Source organism: Coptis chinensis, chromosome 7, assembly GCF_015680905.1.
Source record: "Coptis chinensis isolate HL-2020 chromosome 7, ASM1568090v1, whole genome shotgun sequence".
Lineage (NCBI taxonomy): Eukaryota > Viridiplantae > Streptophyta > Magnoliopsida > Ranunculales > Ranunculaceae > Coptis > Coptis chinensis.
This window is the reverse complement of record NC_141462.1, coordinates 69,073,729-69,097,600: the sequence shown is the minus strand read 5'-3', so window position 1 is coordinate 69,097,600 and position 23,872 is coordinate 69,073,729. Positions and strand designations below refer to the sequence as shown.

General features: G+C 33.6%; 1 protein-coding gene and 3 long non-coding RNA genes across 6 annotated transcripts; 3 read left to right on the top strand and 1 right to left on the bottom strand.

The window, feature by feature from the left end:
* Positions 1-300: 300 nt before the first annotated feature.
* Positions 301-1,041, top strand: LOC147488578 (uncharacterized). Its single transcript, XR_015202145.1, has 2 exons — positions 301-335; positions 422-1,041. It is a non-coding gene; the product is annotated as an uncharacterized LOC147488578 (long non-coding RNA).
* A 123-nt stretch (positions 1,042-1,164) lies between these two features.
* Positions 1,165-5,342, top strand: LOC147488577 (uncharacterized). Its single transcript, XR_015202081.1, has 3 exons — positions 1,165-1,292; positions 1,482-1,591; positions 5,079-5,342. It is a non-coding gene; the product is annotated as an uncharacterized LOC147488577 (long non-coding RNA).
* Positions 5,343-14,769: 9,427 nt separating this feature from the next.
* Positions 14,770-20,596, top strand: LOC147488576 (F-box protein At5g65850-like). Of its 3 annotated transcripts, none has more exons than XM_086573132.1 (3): positions 14,770-15,018; positions 15,766-15,832; positions 19,337-20,596. In XM_086573132.1, exon 3 carries the CDS (start codon positions 19,342-19,344, stop codon positions 20,521-20,523), a length of 1,182 nt encoding a protein of 393 aa, XP_086429258.1. In that variant the 5' UTR covers positions 14,770-15,018; positions 15,766-15,832; positions 19,337-19,341; the 3' UTR covers positions 20,524-20,596. The 3 variants fall into 3 exon arrangements, with proteins under 3 accessions (XP_086429258.1, XP_086429260.1, XP_086429261.1); XM_086573134.1 differs by lacking the exon at positions 14,770-15,018 and adding an exon at positions 15,048-15,184; XM_086573135.1 differs by lacking the exons at positions 14,770-15,018; positions 15,766-15,832 and adding an exon at positions 16,836-16,919.
* A 450-nt stretch (positions 20,597-21,046) lies between these two features.
* Positions 21,047-21,864, bottom strand: LOC147488575 (uncharacterized). Its single transcript, XR_015202941.1, has 3 exons — positions 21,500-21,864; positions 21,356-21,412; positions 21,047-21,268 (listed from the first exon to the last, which is right to left on the bottom strand). It is a non-coding gene; the product is annotated as an uncharacterized LOC147488575 (long non-coding RNA).
* Positions 21,865-23,872: the final 2,008 nt, after the last annotated feature.

Below are 23,872 nucleotides of genomic sequence, written 5' to 3'. Positions count from 1 at the left end.
AATTTCCGATATGAAATTTTATATCGCCGATATAATCGATATTTCCGATATAATCGATATATATCGGTTGACTTTTCGACAATTTTAAAATATAAATCCGATATTTCCAATATATTTCCGATATATATCCGATATTTCCGATATTATATTTCCGATATATATGATATTCCCGATATTTTAAATAGTTTGGACTGGTTACCAAAAAAAAATGGATATATCCGAAATATCCGATATATCTGATATATATCGGTTTTTGGATACACCGATATATTCATCGATATCGATATTTTGGGCCTTGATTCCAAAAAGCATGCACGTCAGTCACTCCTGTACAGGTTACACCATGCTTACTCTTATCGGTTCATGCAATGGGTTACTTCTGTTTTCTAACCGTGTTATTATTATTATATGGAACCAATAGGCAATAACACAAGAACAGATTATTGTGAACAAACCCGATTCAGTTTCGACACGTGGATTTTTCTTCGACCCAAAGACAAGGGAATACATAGTACTTTTTGGGCGTCACGTAGACTCCGGCTTTCACCTAATGACATATGGTTTGTTAACCAGACACTCCAGAAAGACTACCACATTATCTCACCCTCCATGGCATAAATCCCCGGTAATCTTGAAGAGTACGTTGCACTGGATGGTAGATAAAGAATGGTACCAGCGTGCAAATAGTCGCTCTCTGCTGTGTGCTGAATCCATAATGTCATTTGATATGGACACTGAGACTATCTATACAATGTCGTGCCCTGGAGACAAATATGGTAAGCGAGCAGATAATTCTTACGTGCACCTGTTGAAGAAGGAAGAGTGTTTATGTTTTTTTGACACTTCATCCTATCGTGGTATGGATTTTTGGGTCCTTCAAGACTATGCAGAAGAGGTTTGGACAAAAACACATGTTCTAAATCTTGAACTTATACTCCCATGTTGCAGGTCCGAGCTACAGTATATTATAAGTGCACCTGATATTGACAACGATGAATTGTTATTGGTATGGAATTTATAACACTCCGTGTTTTTATTTAATATTTTTCTAGTACAATAAATAATAATAATAATAAAAATAATAATAAGAGATAAAATAAAATAAAATTATAAATATTAGAAAGAGATAAGGTAAAGAGGATAAATCACATTTCCTATTGGACAAAAACTATGCAGAAGAGGTTTGGACAAAAACACATGTTCTAAATCTTGAACTTATACTCCCATGTTGCAGGTCCGAGCTACAGTATATTATAAGTGCACCTGATATTGACAACGATGAATTGTTATTGGTATGGAATTTATAACACTCCGTGTTTTTATTTAATATTTTTCTAGTACAATAAATAATAATAATAATAAAAATAATAATAAGAGATAAAATAAAATAAAATTATAAATATTAGAAAGAGATAAGGTAAAGAGGATAAATCACATTTCCTATTGGAAGGGGTTTTTGAAAAAAAGAAGTGTTTACACAGGAGTTTACACGGAGAGTTTTAAATAGGGAGAGAGTGAGTTTTTCACATAAAGGAGAAGGAGGATTCTTGTTGGAAATCTATTGATAGATAGCTGCCGGAGCGTATCACGGGTGAGTATATATTTTTGTTTAACTCATAGATTTTCTTCGTTACTATTGTCTTTTTAAATTTTTACGAACTTCTGTCATCTGCTCGTTTTGTGCCGTTCTATGCATGCTCTGTAAACTTGTCTGCGATATGTGCGTGATGATTGAACAACGAAAAACTTGTGCGCCATAAACTTGTGCTACAGCGATGGTTTAACAACAGAAAAATTGTCTACAATTTGTTTTGCTTAAGCGATTGAACAAAGTGTATTTATAATAATTCGAATTATTGACTCTAATCACATGATTACATACTGTCGAAAATTGTTAGATTATAGTGATTGAGTTTTTCGCATGTTTTATACTGTCGGTTGTTTTGGTTATGAGAACCAACCCTTTTTGGTTGGTTGAAGGCTCTGTTGCATGGGTACGCCCTAATTCCCTCTGTATTGCGTACCCGCGGACACGGACATGGACACCCAGACACAAGAAAAACAGTACCCTAGCTAATTTTCAGATCTCGTCATGTCCAAATCGTTGTACCCGTGTCCAAACCAGACACTTCATCCCGTACCCATGCAACACAGGTTGAAAGGGTTGTCAGCTGATATCGAGTGATGGGTAGAGGTTGGTGGTTTGTTTGGAGTACTGTGAAGCAGTCGGACGGTGGTTAATGGCGTCCAGACGGTTTTAGAGAAGTGGGGGATTTGAGTTTTGTTTATACCAAAAGGTTGGGTTTTTTATGGGGAGCAAAACCGAACCTTTTGGTGGTGTTTGGAGTGAGATTGGTGAAATTCACTGATCGGTGGAAGTTTGATCGAGATGTCGAGGAAGAAAGAGGTAGAAGACGACCTGATGTGATGTTGGGCTTGGGCTCTAAAGTCTTTTAATTATGCTTGGGCTATAAAGTCTTTTAGTTGGGCTTGGGAGGTGGACCAAGCTCTAAAGTCCTTTGAGTTGGGCTTGTGCCTAGTTATTAATTAGCTGGGCTTTAGTTCAATTCTTTTAGTTGGGCTTGGGCCGGTATTTTAGCTTTTGTTTCTTTGGGCAAGTTTTAATTTTATGTGGGTTGGTCCTTATGTTTTCAAGTAGGTCGGGTTGAGTAAATAGTTGGTTTAGACTTTTGGGCTTGGGCCCATGCTATGCTTTGGTTTTGTTTTTTGTTAGTTGGGTTAGGACCATGGGTTGAACTGTTTTAAGTATGGGTTTGGGTTAGGACCTGTTTCGATAACCACTGGTTTTAGGACTATTGACTGTTGACTGTTGGGCTTGACCCTTTGACTTGTTGATCGTTGACCTTTGACTTGTTGATCGTTGATTTTTGAATGTTGACTTTTTCGGACTTTTGACATAGTAAATTTTGTGGACAAATCTAATAATAGGATGTTGTCGAAACTTGCATAAACATGTTTGTAATTATCTAATAAAGCTTTGACGTGGTTTTATGCAATTATATATATTGGCATTGATGGACTTTGATTTTAACTATGTGGCTGATAAGAACTACGAAGGCTTGATTCCAATCTTAAAAGTGCAGTTTTGGATACGTAGGCAGTTTTGAACAAAAGTGCAGCCACTATATCTATAATATACATTAGTTTGTGTGATAATTATGTGATTGTGTTAGAAATTACTGTTATTTTGAGACTACATAAATATATATGTGTGAGATAGAAATTGTATATGAATATAGACTTTAGTAAATGTGGATCTGTTTTGGACATTAGTGTGTGTGGACTTAAATTTGGGCTAATGAACTATTTGTTTACGATATTGTGTATATGCGTGTGGTTATGTAAATTGTATTTGTTTGATTATAAGTCTGTTTACATTCAATGATATTTAAGTGCTTGATTTGCCTTGACGCGCGAAAATGACTCTCTGTATGTATGGTCTGTTTTGACATGAGTAATGCTAGTATAATTATAACTGATAATAATGTTTTAATATATCCCCCACATCTTTAGAACTCTCCACGCCTCAGGATTTGGTAATGAGATATTATGACTTGTGATGTCATGTGATAGATGGGTATTCATTGAATGTGCTATGAATGACCCAATAGTTTGGACTGCCCTAGAGATGAATTAAGGTATTCGCCTTGCGGGTTGGTTGTATTCCTTGAATGTACAGGAATGTAGGTTTGGGTATTCCTTGAATGTGGCGGGAATTACTTAGGACATTTATTGAATGTGCCATGAATGGTCCGTTAATGTTATGATGGGTATTCCTTGAATGTGGCGGGAATGACCCAAGGTATTCATTGAATGTGCCATGAATGACCTGAGATTTTATGGCCAAAGAGGTTGTGATTATGTGTATGGAAAGCCCAGAGATGGCTGTGACTCACAAGTTACGAATTTACAAGATGAAAGTATGTTTCCTCGAGGCGATATCCCGCTTGGGATATATGTCTTGTAGTGGTACTCGGTGTGAGTGAGGCACACGGATATGTGTGATTTGGCAAATGTGTGTAGTGCAAATCATGGAGTAGGAACTAAAGGTTGGGCTGTGTCTTTGAATAAATGAGTCAACAAGATAATTAATAAACAAAGTAAAAACATTGATTTTACGTGTGATGGAGTTATTATATGTGATGTATATGATTTCTTATGAGAAATATATAGGTGGTTTGTATGAGTTGATACTCACAAGGGATGAATGTACTCCTTGGGTGTGATATTTCCCCGTTCTCATAAGTAGACGAGTGGTTTTTAAGTAAAAGTATATCAATTGTGTGATGTTATGGATGTAAAGTATGACTGTGAATAATATTAGTAAATGATTGTGATTTCTATGTGACTGTGAAATAACTATAACTTGATATGTTATTATGAAAATATTAATGACTTGTGATAGTCTGAGATCTATGGTTATGCACGCAGAAACCTTATGACGTAATGATATCATATGAATGACTACCCTTGAAATAGGTATTATGATAAGTGGTATTTCCCGAATATGCGGGACGAACCAGGTCATATCAATTAGACTTAAATGTCTTAAATGAGGTTTGGTTATAAATGGAAATTTAACTTGCTGAGATAAATCATTTTATTGTGATGTCTAACTCTGTTTTGCAGGAGGGTAGGATTTATTAATCTTTTTTGCAGGGACATAAATATTCTACCCTAAGACGACGTGTTGGCTTAAAGATAAGGTATATCAAACTCAGATTTAATTAGGTTATCATATGTGCATTTAATAAATGGAATGTAAGTGGTATTTATGTTGTGAGTTATTTTGGAAAGTGAGAATAATGAGTACTGTTATATGAGATTCTTGGAATTTGTATATTGGGGGTGAAATCTTACTTGGGAAGAAACTACACGCTGTTTTGGAAAACGGAACTATATTGTCTTTCAAGTTGAAATAGTTAGTAATATTATATTTTATTAATTTGAAAGATTATTATATATATTTTGCTGTTAGTCTACTCATATCAGCAAATTCAATTTGCTGACCTATGTTTGCTTTGTTTTGCAACATGAGTGTGTTCCTGGGAAGATAGATGGTGGAGTGCAGTAGATAAGGACACGTGATTTGGAGTTGCTCTTGGAGTCTTCTGGTTTAAGATTTTCTGAAGGGTACGGTTTTGTTTTGAGACAGATGTAATAGAGTTGGTTAGTTTCTTTGCAGTTTAATAATGTGATTTAAGGATTTGTTCATTTTAGTTTTCTTTGTTTCAGTTTTGTTTACTAGATTTTGGACCCGGGCTTACGCCCGTGATCTATTAAATATTTTGTATGTTGAAAAGGCTTTACAAAATGTCTCACACAAATTTTCGAATCAGAACATATTTTTATTGAAAATAAACCGAAATATGTTAATGAGCAACGATTATGGTGCATAAGTACTTGGAAACTAAGAGATCAAATTGAGATTGCCTCTTTTCACTTTGTAGTTTAGGATATTAATCCATAATTTTCAAATAGAATTATCTTAAACACGATTTAGCTTGTATAATAGTTTTCTTAGGTTTATGGTGATTTAGCAACAAATTTTCGAATCAGAATATATTTTTATTGAAAATAAACCGAAATACGTTAATGAGCAGCGATTATGTTGTATAAGTACTTGGAAACTAAAGGATCAAATTGTGATAGGCTATTCACTTTGTTGTTTAGGATATTAATCCGTAATTTTCAAATGAAATTATCTTAAACTCGATCTAGCTTGTATAATAGTTTTATTAAATTTATGGTGATTTAGCGGTAAATTATCACCGCTCAGCATACGTACTAATGTGTACAAATCACTAAAACAGATTGATTGTTTCCATATTCTCAAATAATACACTACTCCCACTTGAAAAGATTTATCACATGAACGTGTCCTACAAACGGGTGTCGTTATATTAAATTATTCTAAAAAATAATAGCAACTATGCATAGCTATGAGATATGAAAATTATATATATTAATTACTCATTTAAATTTCTTGCACCACTCTCTATAAAAAGGAATCATCAAACCTTGATAAAATTCATAAACTTCTTTTTATTGTTATGTTTAATAATAGAAGTAAGTTTGATTGAAGTTTTGTGAAAATGTCCAATGTGGCGAAGATAATATTGAAGCTACTTGAATAACAAGACATTTCCTATCATAATAAAAGAATTATAATAAACACTACTTAAAATGCAAAACTATATTTGTCGAGACATTTATTCCCCCTACATATAATACAAATATGTTTTAGGGTTATTAGTTCAATGCATTTGCATCAAGTTTCTGATTTTCCATTAATTATTCTTTGAGGTTAGTTTAATGTAGTACGTTGCATCCAGTTTCCAAATTCTCATTAATTATTCTTTGAGATTAGTTCAATGCAGTTGTATCAAGTTTCCAATTTCTCATTCATTATTATTTGAGGTTAGTTAAGTGCAATTGCATCCACTTTATGATTTCCCGTTAGTTATTCATTAAGATTAATTCAGTACAGTTGCATCCAGTTGTCCATGTTTCGTTAATTAGTATTTGAGATTAGTTCATTACATTTGCATCCAGGTTCCAATCTCCCATTAATTACTATTTGAGGGTAGTTCAATACATCTGCATTCAGTTTCTGATTTTCCGTTAATTGTTTTTCTAGGTTAGTTCGATAGTTTACAATTTCTATATAATTTGCATACATGTAAGAGTTTGTTTTTATAAACTCACTTTTGTTTTGGGTTCCTAATTACTCGTAATTACTCATGTGAGAAGGCTAAAAAAGCGGACATTTATGCTTTGAGGTCAATGCGATACAGTTACATCCGACTTCCGATTTCCAGTTAACTATTTTTTGAGATTATTTCAATATATTTGCATAAAATTTCTGATTTCCCGTTAGTTAATCTCTGATTTTAGTTTAATGCGGTTGCATCCAGTTTTTGGTTTTCCGTTAATTATTCTTTGAGGTTAGTTCAATGCAATTGTATTCAATTTCCGATTTTATGTTAATTGTTATTTGAGGTTAGCTTAATGCATTTGCATTAAGCTTTCGATTTCCCGTTAATTATTTTTTGAGATTAGTTTAATGCAGTTACATCAAATTTATAATTTCCCGTTAATTATTTATTTAGGTTAGTTTAGTGCAGTTTCATCTATTTTTCAATGTTTCGCTAATTAGTCTTTGAGATTAGTTCATTGCATCTGGATCCAGTTTTCGATTTTTCGTTAATAACTCTTTAAGGTTAGTTCAATACATCTGCATCTAGTTTCTGATTATTTATGTTTTGAGATTAATTCGATGCAACTATATCCGGTTTCTTATTTCCCGTTAATTATTCTTTGAGATTATTTCAATGCATTTGCATTTAGTTTCCGATTTTCCACCAATTATTCTATGAGATTAGTTCAATGCAGTTGCATTCGATTTTTGATTTTATGTTAATTATTTTTTGAGTTTAGTTCAATGCATTTGTATCCAGTTTCCGGTTTCCCATTAATTATTATCTGAGATTTGTTTGATGTATTTGCATACCGTTTCCTATTTCTCATTAAATATTTTTAAAGGATTTGCATCCAATTTCTAATTTCCCGTTAGTTATTATCTGACGTTAGTTTAATGCAATTGCACCCAGTTTCCGATTTATAGTTAATTACTTTTTGAGTTTAGTTTATTGTATTTGCATAAAGTTTCCGATTTTCCGTTAATTACTTTTTGAACTTAGTTATATATTTGAATCCAATTTTTGATTTCCTTTTAATTATCCATTGTGGTGTGTAATACCAACGTCTACTGATCCATCTGTAGTGTCCTTGCAAACATGACATAAAAAGTAAATTATGCTTGATTTACTATATGTGGGATCATTGAAGATTATCCAGTTCCCGATTTCCCATTAATTATTCTTTAAATTATGCATAACTCACTATATGGAATCTTCAAAAATTATCTATGAATGGGTGTTGTTATATTAATTATTCTGAAAAATATTTACAAATATGCAGAACTACTATATATTAATATTATATTGATCACTTAACCAAATTTCTTATAACGTGAAAACCTCACTCTCCATTAGAAAAAAAAGAACTTACCTTTGATAAAACCCTTCAACTTCATTTTGTTGTTTAATAATAGAAGTTTGATTGAAGTTTTGTGAGATTGCCTAATAAGGTGAAGTTCATATATATATATTGAAGCTACTTGAATAGCAAGGAGTTCCCAATCATACGGAAAGAGATAAGATAAACACCATTTTAAATGTAAAACTATACTTATCGAGACATTCCCACAACATATAGCCCAACTATATTTTGAGATTAGTTTAATGCATTTGCATCTAGTTTCTGATTTTCCGTTATTTATATTTTGAGGTTAGTTCAATGCAGTTGCATCCAATTTCCAATTCCCGTTATTTATTATTTTAGATCAGTTCAATGCAGTTATATCCAGTTTCTGATTTCTCGTTAATTATTCTTTTTGATTAGTTTAATACATTTGCATCCAATTTCCAATTTCATGTTAATTGTTCTTTGAGGTCAATTCAATGCATTTGCATATAGTTTCTGATTTCCTGTTAATTATTTTGTGAGATTAGTTTAATGTATTTGCATCCAGTTTCTGATTTCTCGTTTATTATTTAATAAAGTTGCATTTGCATCTAGTTTCCGATTTCCCGTTAATTATTGTTTGAGCTTAGTTCAGTGAATTTGCATCCAGTTTTCGATTTCCCGTTAATTAGTTCTTGAGGTTAGTTCAATGCATTTGCATCCATTTTATTTTTTAAGATTAGTTCAGTGCAGTTGCATCCGGTTTCCGATTTCTCGTTAATTATTTTTTAAGATTAATTCCACACATTTGCATCATATTTCCAATTTATAATTTTTTTTTAGGTTAGTTCAATGCAATTGCATCTAGTTTCCGATTTCTAGTTAATTTAATCTTTGAGGGTTAGCTCAATGCATTTGCACTAGTTTTCGATTTTCCGACAATTATTTTTTTATGTTAGTTTGATGTATTTGCATCCAAATTTTAATTTTTCGTTAATTATTATTTGAGGTTAGTTTAATGCAATTGTATCCATATTCTAATTTTCTATTAATTACTTTTTAAGATTAGTTTAATGCTTGCATTTGTATCCAGTTTCTGATTTCCCGTTAAATATTATTTGAGGTTAGTTCAATGCATTTGCATCCAGTTTTTGGTTCCCTATTAATTGTTTTTTGACGTTAGTTTCATTCAGTATTATATATTTTTTAAAATATTTGTCATTATTGCTTTGCCGTTATTTTTTTTTTTTCCATTTTCTATTATATATTTTGTGATGTTATTTTTTGTATAATTGTTTTTAACTATGTTTTGAGGCCGTGTTAAGGACATATTCGAAATAAGTCAGTGTTTTATCATAGACACTAAAATTGTATGATTTGTAATAAAGAATTAGTTTTTACAAATCACCTATTTTTTAGCAATTTTTTTATTTGATCAAATATATAAAAATTGGAACACTAAAAGTGTTTGATTCGTTATAGAAAATTACCTTTTACAAATCACCTATTTTTTAACAATTTTTTTTATTTGATCAAATATGTAAGAATTGGAAATACAATCAAACTCTCTAAATATAAGAATTAGAAATACACTCAAACTCTCCGAAGAGGTTCCATGCACGTGGGATTGTAGGTTATTAGAAAAAACTATCTTTCATATTAGAGTGCCACATAGGAGAGAGAAAATCCTCCATTAGAGGTCTTTGTTTTAGTATATAGATAGTAGATATCGTGTTTGATAACAGGGTTTTGGATTTTGTTTCACCCTGGGTTTCCAAATAATTGAATATAATTGTTTTAAATATTGTCTGAAAATTTGGAGTGTGACAATGGAATTGGACTTTATTTAGATCTCAATCTGTCAAATTCCTTGAGGAAATTAAAATGTGAAAGCCCAAGAGGCTAACGCTATTTATTCTACTTTGTTGAGCATAGAGATATTCTTACTACTTTGCTTCTTGTGACATTGTTCACTAAAAAGCCATCCCTAAGCGATTTTTCGATCGGAGAATTATTAGGGCATTTTACTTTTGCTTCAGTAACATGTATAGAATGATTGTAGACCTATTTATTTATTAAGTAGGGAGGGAATGTTTTCGGTGCATAAGTGCATTGTGGCGATATTGGTATGTCATCTTTTCATGGTCTTTAATAGTTTAACGAGAAGAAGACTTTATTGTACCTTGTTGAACTTGTTGCAAAAGAGAATAGGTTTGAGGTAGTGTAAAACTTGGAGTGGAGTTGTTAAATAGATTTGAGCGTAACAAACCCAACTATTCTTGGCAACTAACTTTGCGAGAATTCCCCCAAAATCTTATTCCCGTTTCTCACGCAAATGGGTGCGACTTCGAGTACCACCGAATGTGATAGTCCTATTCTCACGGGAATTCTAATTCACACCGTTATTTTTACCAAACATCCCATGAGAATGGTAATACCCACGAAAATCAGTTAACGTGAGAATTTCCAAGTTTGCCAAACCAAACGTACCCTTAGTTTCCTATGAAAGCCAAGACTCTAGTTTAGCTATGTTAACTAACATGTGTCCTGTGCTACGCATCAGTTCGCCAAGTTGTAAAGAACTAAAATGAAAATTGTTAAAAAAACTAAAGATAAACAATTTTTTGTGAATCTTTCACTAAGAAAAGAGAAACAATTTTCTTAAAATGGGGAAGATATACAATTCCTATACATAAATTTTAGCTTTTAAATTAAAAAAAACTATCCTAAAATTATTGAAGAAGGAGGTGGTTCAATTTTAATAGAGATCAGGGAGCCAATTGTAATTAATAAATAGGAGAGATGTAATTTAAATAAACGTAGAGAGGTGGTTCTAAAATCTTAAAATTGAGAGATTAGAAATACACTGTTCGGTTGAGAAGTGTGGTTCCTACAAACCCGGCTATCATATAGTGTAGAGATACACTATTTCATGTTCAGATTGAACTTGGGGTGAGCCTAATCGGCTAATCCCAATTACATTTCAACTAATTTTGGATCTAAAATTAAACAGATGCTAGCATGTGGCCTTAACAATCTTTGCAACAAATTTTACGCCGTACTGCTAAAACTTCTTCAGTTGCACTGGTTCTCAAGAATCTCAACTAAACAACTTTCTTCACTTACTATCACGCTATGCACAGAGCTTACAACCATTCTAAAGTACATATGGAGTTGTTGACTACACCGTTTTTTTTTTGATAATCAACCTGTTTATTTATATATAATACTTGCAGAAGAATATTTACTCTCTCGACCTCCAATACGTCCATCAGCCAACATGGTGGCAGTGTAAGCCACTCAGAACGTGGAGGGAGTTTATCGGCGTTAGAGGTTAACATATGTGTCAATGTGTGACTACATTGTTGACTGTTCAAGAACCTGACTTCATCCATGACATGACTTTGCAGGGAAAAAACTAAGGAGAGCTGAATACTGGATTGCTATTGGAATGAACCCACATACTGATGAACGAGAGGATGGGGTCGCTACAAATGGTTTGTGACTGGTGATTAGGCTGGTGGACTGGCCTGGCATAAAAGTCTCGGCGAGTTTTAGTATGAAGTGAACAACTTTAGCTCATGACTATCTCTTGAAAATTTTCTCCATTCCACATAATATCCCTTTGAGGTATGGTTGCATCATTAACACAGTCGAAAAGAACAAATGCCAACAGTGGATTGATTTATGGTAACCACGACCAAAAGAACATGTGAATAATAATTCTGAAGCAACTTTTGTTCAAGGACAATAAAGGACGAAAAGCAGAAGTGCTTATTGAAGTCCTTCGTGACAATCAGTTGGAGCTTGATCTCTTAATCGAAGCTCAAAGCCCCAAAAAACAAAGATACCAGCAATCGACATGCAGGGGTAGTCACTCAAAAAATGCAAGTGAAATAGTGAATATATATACTAGGACAGATGAAGATGCTTTAGAGAAAATTAACTCTTTAAAAACTAAGACTAGATATGCTATGTCAGGTATGAAGGCCTTCATATTGCAATGTTACAAAGCTCTTAATAATATAGATTGTTGTACACTTCTCATTTTTTTTATCAAACAAGTACCCTTTTGCTAAAAAATCACACACGACAAGAAGTTACTGCTAAAAGGTAATGCCCACAACAAAGAGTTGTCGCGAGATGACAAATTTATGGAAGGTTGTTGCATGACGTGGGGTTTTTTTTTATTTGTTTAAAATTTTTTTTTGATAGAGATGGTTGTGTTCATCAAAATAGAATCTTTACTTGTATTAATTATCAAAACTCTTATTCATCAACTTGATCACAAGTTTTTCTTATTAGAGCGTATGAAAAAGTTTGTCACGAGATAGTAAGACTATGCCTCGATTGTATTTTTTTTATGGGTTTGGTGTTGTTCTTAGAGCGTATGAACAAACTCTAAAACATAATAAGAGATATTCATATGTCGTATATGTTCAAAATTTGAAGTGAAAAAAAAAAAAAAAAAAAAAAAAAAAAAAAAAACAAACAAACAAACAAACAAACAAAAACAAACAAAACAAAAAAACAAAAAAATCTTATGCGGCAACTCAATGTCGTTGAATGTGGGATCTCGCAATAACCCGGTGTCATGGATTGTGTATTTTTTTTTATGGGTTTGGCGTTGTTCTTAGAGCATATGAACAAACTCTAAAACATAATAAGAGAGATCCATATGTCGTGTGTGTTCAAAATTTGAAATAAAAAAAATAATAAAAAAAAAAAACACAAACAAACAAACAAAAAAAAAAAACAAACAAACAAACAAACAAACAAACAAACAAACAAAAAAATCTTATGCGGCAACTCAACGTGGTTGAATGTGGGATCTCACGACAACCCGATGTCATGGATTGTGAGATCTTGCAGCAACTCACTGTCGTTAAACTATCAGGCATGTGAAGTGTAAAAGGACATATAAAGAATAACCATTATTATTCTACTATTTTGCCAAAGAGGTGCCAATCCCATAAAGTGGGATGTAAATACCATGCCCTATATGCAAAAGCTCAATAACTTAAAAAATGAATATGTGAAACTTGAAAAAGCTTCTCAAACTATCATTGAAACTATGGGAGAGGGATATCTAAAGGTGGCATCCTTTACAGAAAAACTACGCTCTCCCATAAAGCCCAAACCAAGCCAATGGTACGGTTGTGTACTGTTTCTGATTCCCTACTATGGGTCAAGAGCCTTGGGGATTTTCAATGTCATCCATGGGAAAACAAAGTGTAAGAAACACTTTCAAATGTTTATACCATAGTTGTTCCTTAATTATTAGTAGTTGTAAGCCTTATTTACACTTTTTTGTTTATCTTTTAATAGGTAAGAACATCGAGGCCCTGCCCACGTCATCTCCAGGGCCGGCTCTACCCTAACTTACAACAAAATATGTAGTTGTTTAGGCCCCAACAGTCCAAAATGCTCCCGATTCAGCCCACTGATAATTTATTTGGACTCTATTTTTTTAATATTTTTTAATTATTTTATAATAGTTAAGAACTTATAATAACATTTGAAAAAAAATTAATGCATTTAACACAAGAAAGTACGATTACATTTTCAATAAAACAAATCCCTCTTTCCCCCTCACTTCTCTAACAAAAAACTTTTATTTTTTCTTATTAATTAATAAGAGTACTCAAGTAATAAATAGTTCTTCACTATAATGAACAACAAAAATAAACAATTTCGTTATTTATTGTGGCACTATTTGTAGCAATTATGTATCCTGCATTAGGACGTCAACACACATGCAATAGATATATAAATAAAATATTAGAAGTATAAACAAGAGAAAAGTGAGTGTAATCGATGGTAGAAAGCCACTTTTCGAACTTCGCTTAGGGCCCCCAAATAGCTTGAGTCGCCCTTGGTCATCTCTTAAATGGTCCATCATGAAAGTTAAGTAATAATTTATTTCACTCCTTTTTTTTAAAACAATACTTAATCAACAAAATCTTGTAACTAATCTGTAAATGGTTTGTGTTGGCTATAAGATTTGTAACTCGCACTTTAAATAGGCATAACCCCCTCTCTTTCTGGTTTGTATTTTTTACACAATGGCTGTAGGGCAGGGAATTGGGTCGGGTATACCCAAATTCGAATCCGAACCTGGGTCTATTTTTATATCCGTTTTTGCATTCGGGTTGGATACGAATACGAGTAATTCGGATACGATACAGATTCGGATATTTGTTTTGGGTAAATTATTAAAAAAATTCAAATTTTTAGTATTACCCGATCGAATATTATCGGATATTAGGTTCAGATTCGGATAGAAATATTTTAAGAAATTCGGATTCAGATTCGAATTCGGATATATGGGAACAATTAGGATATGGATTCGGATACAACCATATCCAACCCAAACCCAACCCGTTTCCTGCCCTTAATGGCGGAATATTGAAAACACTACTCTTTTGTTTTGTGTAGTTATACTTACAAAGCTAGAAGGAACAATACTAATACTTTGATACATGGGCTTTAAGTGCCATCTTAGAAAAGATTTGGCTCATATTCTGATCCTGACTGCAATCTGTAATAGTACAACAGATCGAGAAATATTACTTCAGAAGTTCAGAGTTCCCTGCATTTATCATACTAGTGATAACAAATGAAGAATTTATGTATCCCATGGTGTAAATACCGCTCCCCCTAATATATACCACGTAACCGTCAATTAAAATGTGCGCTGGCAGTATAAAAAGAGAAGTGTAAATAGACATGATGAAATAAAAAACAGCGGGCAATGATGAATCATAAATAGAGTTTAGGTTCGAATTTTTGAAAATGCAAGTAGACAAGTAGTACCAACAAAATTGACTGCTCACTTCGATTTCTTATTGAATTAACCGGCCCACTTGCTATCGTTCGTAAAATCACGTCTCTCTGCTCTACCTCCATAGCTCCTACTTTCGTTCTCTCTCTTCCTCCCTCACCTCACTCTCCCTCTCACACAGACAGGTAAGAACAAGCCAAAGTTAAGACTTAAAATTTTCTCCAAGCTGTAACCAATTGAAACATCTCTTTGATTTTGTTTTGTTAAGTTTGTCCATAGACCTTAGCATACAGAGATAGTGCCTACTATTCATCTCAAGGATTGAAGGAAGATGAAACCATAAATAATCTGGTGGGTATAGTAGTCTAGCTAATGCAAGCTCATCAAATAGTGGGAGAACACTTGAGCCAAACTAATCCCATTATTTGCAACACCATTAATCAATACTCTTATAATTATCTAACACGCATGTCTGAAGTTTTTATTTGTTTTGTAGGTTTCATGTCTTTCATCTTATTATTATTGACAAATTTTGTTTTTCATGATTGAATTTTGGCTTACTCCCTTATTGAATTAAGGAGCCAATTAAAAACAGGTTATCATTCAAAGGTAGTTCTCCTGGTGCTTCATGTACAAGCATGCATAGCGAGGGATACACCTCAATTACTCCATCTTGTTGTTCTCCTAGTGCATGAATTCATCCATAGGCTTTTGACTGTTCACTCCCTGTTCTGTCAAGCTATCTTGTTGACTGTATATACCCCCACCCATTTCATCCATAGGTCTTAGCAGTCCTTCCCTGTTGGACTTTCTTGCTTCAAATTTTACTTTATTCTTGAGTGTCCGATGCAAGCAAATGAACATCTGCCAGTTGGCAGCAAGGTCAAGTTTCCAAATTCTTTTAATAGATTTGAATTTCGTTTTATTCTCAGGAAGAAAAACGTTTGTCAAAGACCGGCCAAGTGCTCTTTTGCTGAAGACCAAGCTCTCCTGCTTTAGGTAAGTCAATCTTTATATATATATTCTTTTTATGTTGCTTTTTTAATTGATAGAAAAAATTTGGGTTTTGATGTGTTAGTTCCATTAGCGTTATTTGTTGTTGTAATGGTTTGATTTGTCAATGGGTTATATAAATATTTTAAAGCATGAGTTACGTAACTAGGACGTTATAGGTAAAAGAACGGATGAAAAAGCTTGGATGTTACAAAGAGAACTAGGATTTTATTTTCCTACATGATATTTTTTTTCTACGTGCTGTTTGGGGAACTTGCTTTGGTCCCTTATTTTGAGTTATCTTTAGTGATTGTCTTTTATCATGCGGGGTTGAAAGCTCCTCATGTGGTTGCTATGTTTCTGTTTAGGGTTCTAGCTATAGGTGCCTTAAATACTGCGTGTTTTTCCTTAGTAATTCTTGTAGTGTTCTATCTCATTGTAAAAGGAATTTGTTGTGGTCAATGGTTTGTCATGGATAATTTTCTTCTCTCTGTACTTAACTGTAATTCTATATTTAGGGCCTCATATTTGTAGTAACATGATGTTCACAAGTCATGTGGGATTTATTGATTTATTGATGGCCAGTTTTGGGTGTTGTTATCTTGTCTATTTGTTAGTTCATTCTTTTTGGTGTTCTCCTCACACTAAAATCCCCAGTTCTAACATTTTTTCTATTGTTGGATTTATTTAGAGTAGTTACTAGTGTTAGTTTGATTGTATTCTTATAGGTGGAGCAGAATGTATGTGTAGATAGTATCACTAATTGGTATGTGTAGATAGTATCACTAATTGGTATGTGGAATTATTAATGCTAGATCACAAGTAAAAGCATTAGTACTTGAATTATTTGAATTGATTATGGTGGGTATGGAACTGATTCTTCAAGTATATGGGTATGGTGGTACGCTGCTTTGGAAACATCTTTATTTACAGTGTTTTAGGAAGCAAAGGGAGAAAGAGGTCTATGTCAGTATAAAGAGTGAGCACTTTCAAGAGCCATGGCGTGTGATGTGTGTCATATTTGGTGTAGAACAAACTTCGATCTCTCTTATTCCTGTTTTACTGGAGAAAATCTGAAGAAGAACATCACCAAGTATGCTTTGTTATTAGTTGTTTTGGTGTATTGTTGTTGTTACAAGTTAGAACACGAAACATTGATGACCACTGATTATTATCAAATGAGTGCTCTGAAGGAAGACTTTTATTCTGAAATTTTGATCTAAGTTTGTTTCGATTTCTTCCTTTAATAGTTATATTCATGTAATTATTATTGTTGTTGAGTCACCATTAGAAACTTTTGGTATCGCAAAAGTGTTGATCATCTTCTTAGCAAGTTCTCTTGGGGAAAAAATTGTCCCGTTCCCTGTCTTCATGTGTGTCTGCCTTTTTTTCCCCCTCTACCTCTCCTTGTTACGGGGTTTAGCGATCCTTCTTACTCTCCCTCTTTTTTCTCTGCCTTCAACAACTTCTACGTCATCAACCCCACTCTGATTTTCTTTAAAACTCCATTTTTAATTTCTTCAAAGATTAAGGTCTGAACTTTCGCTCGTTCCACATATGGTTGGGAGGTCTTCTTGAGTCAGGTCACCAGAAAAAGCTTTTGTCATTGTATACGATCCATGTCTGGTTTTCAATTTCCTTCCCCTCTCTACACTTTCTCTCTTCAAATCCTCCCCCACTCAAATTTCACCCAGAATCGGCTCAAATCTTTATCTTCCCCATTCCGATTTTCTTTTTCGCCGCCCAAATTTTATCTTCTCTATTTCATATTTCCTTGGGTGATGTTTGTCATCTGCCTCGAATACAGTCAGTCCACATTGTTAGTTTTAGATCTTTGGCGAGCATAATCCCTACATATGAGTGGCATCACAATGATGCTTATTCTTAATTAGGTTTCCACATATACTTCCCGCCACTCACTTATACAACTCCCAGATCGGCCTAATCCCTGACACCTAAAAATTGACTGTTGGGGGTATCCCAAGCTAATCCTTGCTAACATTTTTTTTTTGAAAAGTTAAGTTGGGGTTAAGGCTGACCCCCACCTGTTTTATTGATAATCAACTTGTTACATATGGAGTTCATGAGGCATCATCCTCATACATACCTTCCCTAAGAGTATAGTCATTAGAAGGAGGTTCGACAAAAACACAAGTTCTAAGGCCTCAAGCCTAACACCAAATCTATTCAAAGTACACCATTACTAGAAGTACCTCATTCCACCTACTTTCCTTTCGAGAATTGTATTGTCAAGGCTGGGTGATCTTTCGAAACATGCTTTTGGGCCTTACCAAACTCTCGGAAGAAGGTTCCACAATGGATGCAAGCAAATGTCTGACCCATTCGCTCATCCCAAATCTCTTTAATATAACCATCAAGATGCTTAACCTTTTTCCTTGCTAACGTTAAACCATGGCTTGGATGGTAGAGTAGAATTTAAGTCTTGCACTATATGCTGTTGGAAGATCTCCTTAGGATGAATGTAGATCAGGTTGTACTGGTCGAGAGTAGAGGAATGCCTTGCCGCTCAGTTATCCTTCTAGTGTCTCATATATGCAGTAAGCTTCAGAGGGTTGACTTCATCACAACCTGTCTACATTATACACCTCAATCGAGCAACTTCAGTGATTGCTTGATTGCTCATAACTGCACCATGTATCTAGGACAACTATGCCTTGTTATGAAAATCTACAGAACTTTGGGTGAAAGAAGCCTTTAGAAACTATAAATTTGCTAGAAATGCATCCTGAGGCCTTTAGAGGTTGAACTATTGAATAATTTCTATCATTATATCGTGGATTGAATTGTTTACTTATTCATCTGCTTGCTCCTTGCTGTAATACTGAGCATTTGCTATTGTTCTCTACTTATTCGTTGGACGCTTTTACTGGCCAATGAGGCAACAAGCCAATAAGGGAGAGGCCACTCATTAAAAGGCAAGGCAAACTGGTTAGAGTTAACTAAAGTGAAAATTAGGACAGGTAAACTGAGAAATGAAAAAGAAAAGAAAAGAAAACATGTTTAAGTGTTAACCAGTGTTAAAAAATAAACGCTTAACTGTGTCAAGGTACAGTTGGTACTTGGTACTCAAATCACTTCTGTCCCAATCTCTCTTAGGAACATATGCTCTGCTTTAGTTAGGCAATCACCTTTTGTTATTCTTTCCCTTTGTGGCTCTGTCTCTAACTATGTACTTGTTTTCTTGTTTAGATTTTTCTAAAACAAAATCAGGTTTGTTTTGCTATTATACGTAACGTCATCTTTTCATCACAGATATTATGCATATAACTGCCCCTGTGTCAAGGTACAGTTGGTACTTGGTACTCAAATCACTTCTGTCCCAATCTCTCTTAGGAACATATGCTCTGCTTTATTTAGGCAATCACCTTTTGTTATTCTTTCCCTTTGTGACTCTGTCTCTAACTATGTACTTGTTTTCTTCTTTAGATTTTTCTAAAACAAAATCAGGTTTGTTTTGCTATTATACGTAACGTCATCTTTTCATCACAGATATTATGCATATAACTGCCCCTTGCATGACATGGCTTGCTATTCTTTGGGGCCATATGTTCAGCTTATTTACTCAAATCGAGGCAGTCGATCTCCCTTATGAAATTATCATGGACATATTTAGTAGACTTCCTGCTCGTTTAATCTTCCAGTGCCGTCATATCAGTGCTACGCTTCAGACATTGACTTCATCACAATCTTTTGTTAATATGCACCTTGATCGAGCAACTTTAGTAATTGCGATCCATCGCCGTCCATTTCGTATTAGCTACAGCAGTCAAAATGGTATCTACAAGGATAAAGTTTTAATGTATTTCATTGATGACAAAAATAAGGAGATAGTTCCAAAAAGCATGCACATTAGTTTCAGCTATACGGGGTACTCAATGCTTTTTCTTTATGGTTCCTACAATGGGTTGCTTCTGTTTGAAAACTCCGTCATTTATATTTTGTGGAACCCAGTAACAGAAGAACAGACTATTGTGAAGAAACCGAGTACAGTCTCGACTCGTGGATTTTTCTTCGACCCAAAGACAAGGGAATACAAAGTTCTTTATGTGGAGCTCCTCCTAGGTTTAAGCTTCCAGTTTACGTTATATAGTTTGGCTACCAGGTGCTCAGGGAAAATTGCCAAATGTTCTCACCCTCCATGGGTTAAAGCCCCGGTAATCCTGAATGGTGCTTTGCATTGGGTAGTGGATAGATTTTATTACGAGCATCTATATCGTCGCTCCCTGTTGTTTTCTGAATCCATTCTATTGTTTGATATGAATACTGAGACTATCCGTACAATGGCCCGACCAGGAGATCAATATGGTACCAGAGTAGATAATACATACGTGCACCTCTTGAAGAAGGAAGGTTCTTTATGTTTTTGTGACACTTCATCGTATCCGAGTATGAATTTTTGGGTCCTTGAAGACTATGCAGAAGAGGTTTGGATAAAAACACATGCAATCAATCTTGAACCATTACGCCCATGTAGTTCGGATAAGCCATATTATCTTCGAAGTGCTCCAAATATTGAGAATGATGAATTGTTATTGATATGGGGATGGTTTTTGTTTCGTTACAATCTGAAATTTAATGTGTTCAAGAAATTTAAAATGGGAGATGAGGAGAAGGAAGGTGTAATATTCAACTTTGTCGAACATAGAAATAGTCTTGTTACCTTGCGTACTGACTAAAAAAAACTGTTTCCTTGAAAATTCAATCCGAGAATGATTGTGGTAATTTTATTCTACATCTTTTTGTTTGTGATATGTAAGGAAAGATAGAGATCAATCTATTCCATAGGAAGGGAATTCTATATATTTTACTCTCAATAACTCTAGCTTTGGAGACCGGCAATATTTTACAGGATTTTATTTTATAGTTTATTAAGTTCCAATTTATGTGTTTTTCCAGCAACTCTGATCATCAGTAGAACTCGTTAACTTAAAGCATTCTTTCCGATATGTAGACAACTAGAAAGAGTTTCACGATGTTATAGACACGTTTCAGAATCTGAAATAATAGCAACTAAGAACAAAATAATGAAGCTAGAGGCAAATGGTGCTGGATGTAGGCGTGTAGCTAGCCAATAATATGGTTTCATGATGATAGAGACAGATTCCTAGACCTGATACTCAGGTATAAGTCGACTTGACTACTAGAGAACCTTGATTCAACTTTCAGATTCAACTACTTTAAAAAGGAACTCACTGCTAATGCAGTTTAATATTCGATTCTGTATTTAGTTGATTGTGTAATTATGTCATGTGAAACTTCCAACACATGATACGTTCTATGTTGAAACTAACCATTACAACAATAAACCGCCATGCAAGGCTCAATTCAGTAATTCAGAAGATACTCTGTCAACAGTCAAGCATAGTGCATGCATGAAATTATTTTACAATGAAATTGTTCTCCCCTGCTTCATAAGCAAATCTGCATAACATAGTAAAGTTCACAGTCAGTCATTGTTAAAAGAAATAAAATAGGTAGAATGACAATTGGCAATGTAGAATCCCCTACCGAAGGACGCCCATGATATTTAGCTGACGTTTATGAATAGTTTCTCAATGTTCTTACCTATTCAAATAAATAACGCAAGCTTCATAAATTTTTGACTTATAAATGAAAAAAGAAAGAAGAAATTTTAAAGCAACGTCGTCTCACATTGTTTTTGTCCCTGGTAGCTGTGGTAACTGGTAAGCACTGATTGTGATGAACCCAAAGACCGGGAGCAAAGAGAAAAAGAGATACCACCACTTCTTGCACTCGGTTGCTACTGTAGCCTCAATTTCAATTTTAGCATTGTCTAATCGCTTATTCCCTTAAGATCCGTCTGGTGGAATACTGTCGATACAGTTTTGGAAAGTTTCATAAAGCAGGTATGGTGAACCAAATCCATTGTTCTACCTCCACAAATACTAGGAACATTATCTAGACGAAGTTATACCATTCACCTTCACCGCATAAACTAAAGCCTTTTGGAAACAGATAACTATATAAAAGCAAGTGAAGCTATCAATCTGTCCCATAGATAGATATAGGGGGTGCGTGTGGGGGCGGTCGCACCTCTAAGATTAGAAAAGCTCCACTGTCGCATAACTAATTGCCTAGAAAAATCTTCAAACTATAAGGACTCGCACCCCTAAAATTTTTACAACTATAGTGAGAATATAATCAACAAAAAAAATAATATGAAAAAAAAAATTAATAAAAAATATTCCAATAAACCAATATTTTTTTTACTTATCTTTTTGCCCTTACAAAATTATCATTTATCATTTATTTTGAGTCTAAAACCATTAAAAAGAGACAAATGTGTTTTCGAATATTTGATTAGTTAATGATACTAAAACAAATAACCAAATGCCCAAAACCCAACCGGCCAATTCGCATAATTCTAATCACCCATAACAAATCCGTACGCTCTTTCTCATTTCTTTCACTCTAAGCGTATGACCTCAACCCAAACAAAAAACAAAAAACAAATTCAGAAAAGACTTGTGGCGCAACTTGTTGCACGCTTGTCCTAATTATTTGTAAAACTTATTATCATTATCAATAAAATTTTTACTTAAAAAAAACAAAAAAAACAAAAAAAGTAATTTTTTTATATCTAATGTTAATCTTTTATAGTTTTCTCCACATGAGAGTAGAGTTATATAAACTTATAACATTATAGGAAGTTAACAATTTGTTAAATCGTTGTAGACTTGTGGACTAAATTATGTAGGTATATGTAGACATAGTAGTATCAATTAATGGCTTAAGTGCTTAAATAGTTAACTTCATCAATCAATATTAAATTCTTAGTAGTCAACACACTATAGTTTTGTGAATTAAAATAAATGCATAAGTTTGTTGATTTTTATTGTTTATACTTTCTAACAAAAAAAATAAATAAAAAATTGCATACTTTTTATTTTTGGAGTGGGGTGGGGTGTGCACATAATCTCGCACACATTGACTTATAATCCTAGCTCCGTCCTTGGTTTGTCCCTCAAACCAAATAGAAGCGCAACAATAGAAGTTCAATGTGTAGCTGCTTGTTCAATGATACTTTTTTTCTTGTTTTCAAAAGATTCTACTTCTAACGCCTCTACCCTGAATGTAAAACAGAACAACATAGTCAGTGTTTAATATTAAATCCAAAACACAGTATGTATCGTATGGTCATATTAGGATTTGTACCTCTTCTGAAGATCTTCAATACTTTTATCCTTTTCAGCAATTACTTCATCAAAAGTCTTCAATATACTGTGCTCTTCTAACACGTTTACCCTGATTTAAAAGATAACAAGATAGTCAGATCTTACTCCTAGATACACAAATATAAATTGTATGATCACATTTGGATTCATACCCCTTCTTTTTTTTATATATATAATAGCAGTCCATTTTCGGGCTCATTGGGGCTGTCCACGTAACCAGGGGGATTAAGAAAAAATAGGAAGAAAAAAAAATAGTAACTAAGAGTCCCAATTAATTATGTTTTCTTTATAAACTAAATCTCTTCTCTTTTCAAGAGTCATAATTAATTATGTTTCCTTTATATACTAAATCTCTTTTCAAGAGTCCTAATTAATTATGTTTCATGTTTCGTAATCTATACACATCCAAACGAAGAATAATAAGGATTACAGGAGAGACTCTCTTCTTGAAGAGTCCTAATTAATTATGTTTCATGTTCCTAATCTATACACATCCAAATAAAAAATAATAAAGATTACAGGAGAGACTCTATTCAAATTAGGAGAAAAAAATTGTTAATAAAAAAGCTAGAGAAACAAGTTGCGAGAAAAAAATTAAATAGGAACTAAAAGTCCCAATTCTTGAACTTCTAAGTATCCCATATTTTCGAGTTCTTCAATTTACAACTATTGTCACTAGTACAAAAAAAGGTTTTTGTGACTGTTTTAAAATGTTATTTGTGATTGTTCTGTTTGTAACGGTCACAAATAGTATAAAAAGGTTTAAGTGAAGTTTCTAAAAGAGTTTTAGTCACTCCTGTATTCTAAACTGTAACAAGTATTCTTTTAC

Bases quoted from the DNA above. Each gene is read 5' to 3' on its own strand.
- LOC147488576 (XM_086573132.1), top strand. From the start codon at position 19,342: ATGCATATAACTGCCCCTTGCATGACATGGCTTGCTATTCTTTGGGGC.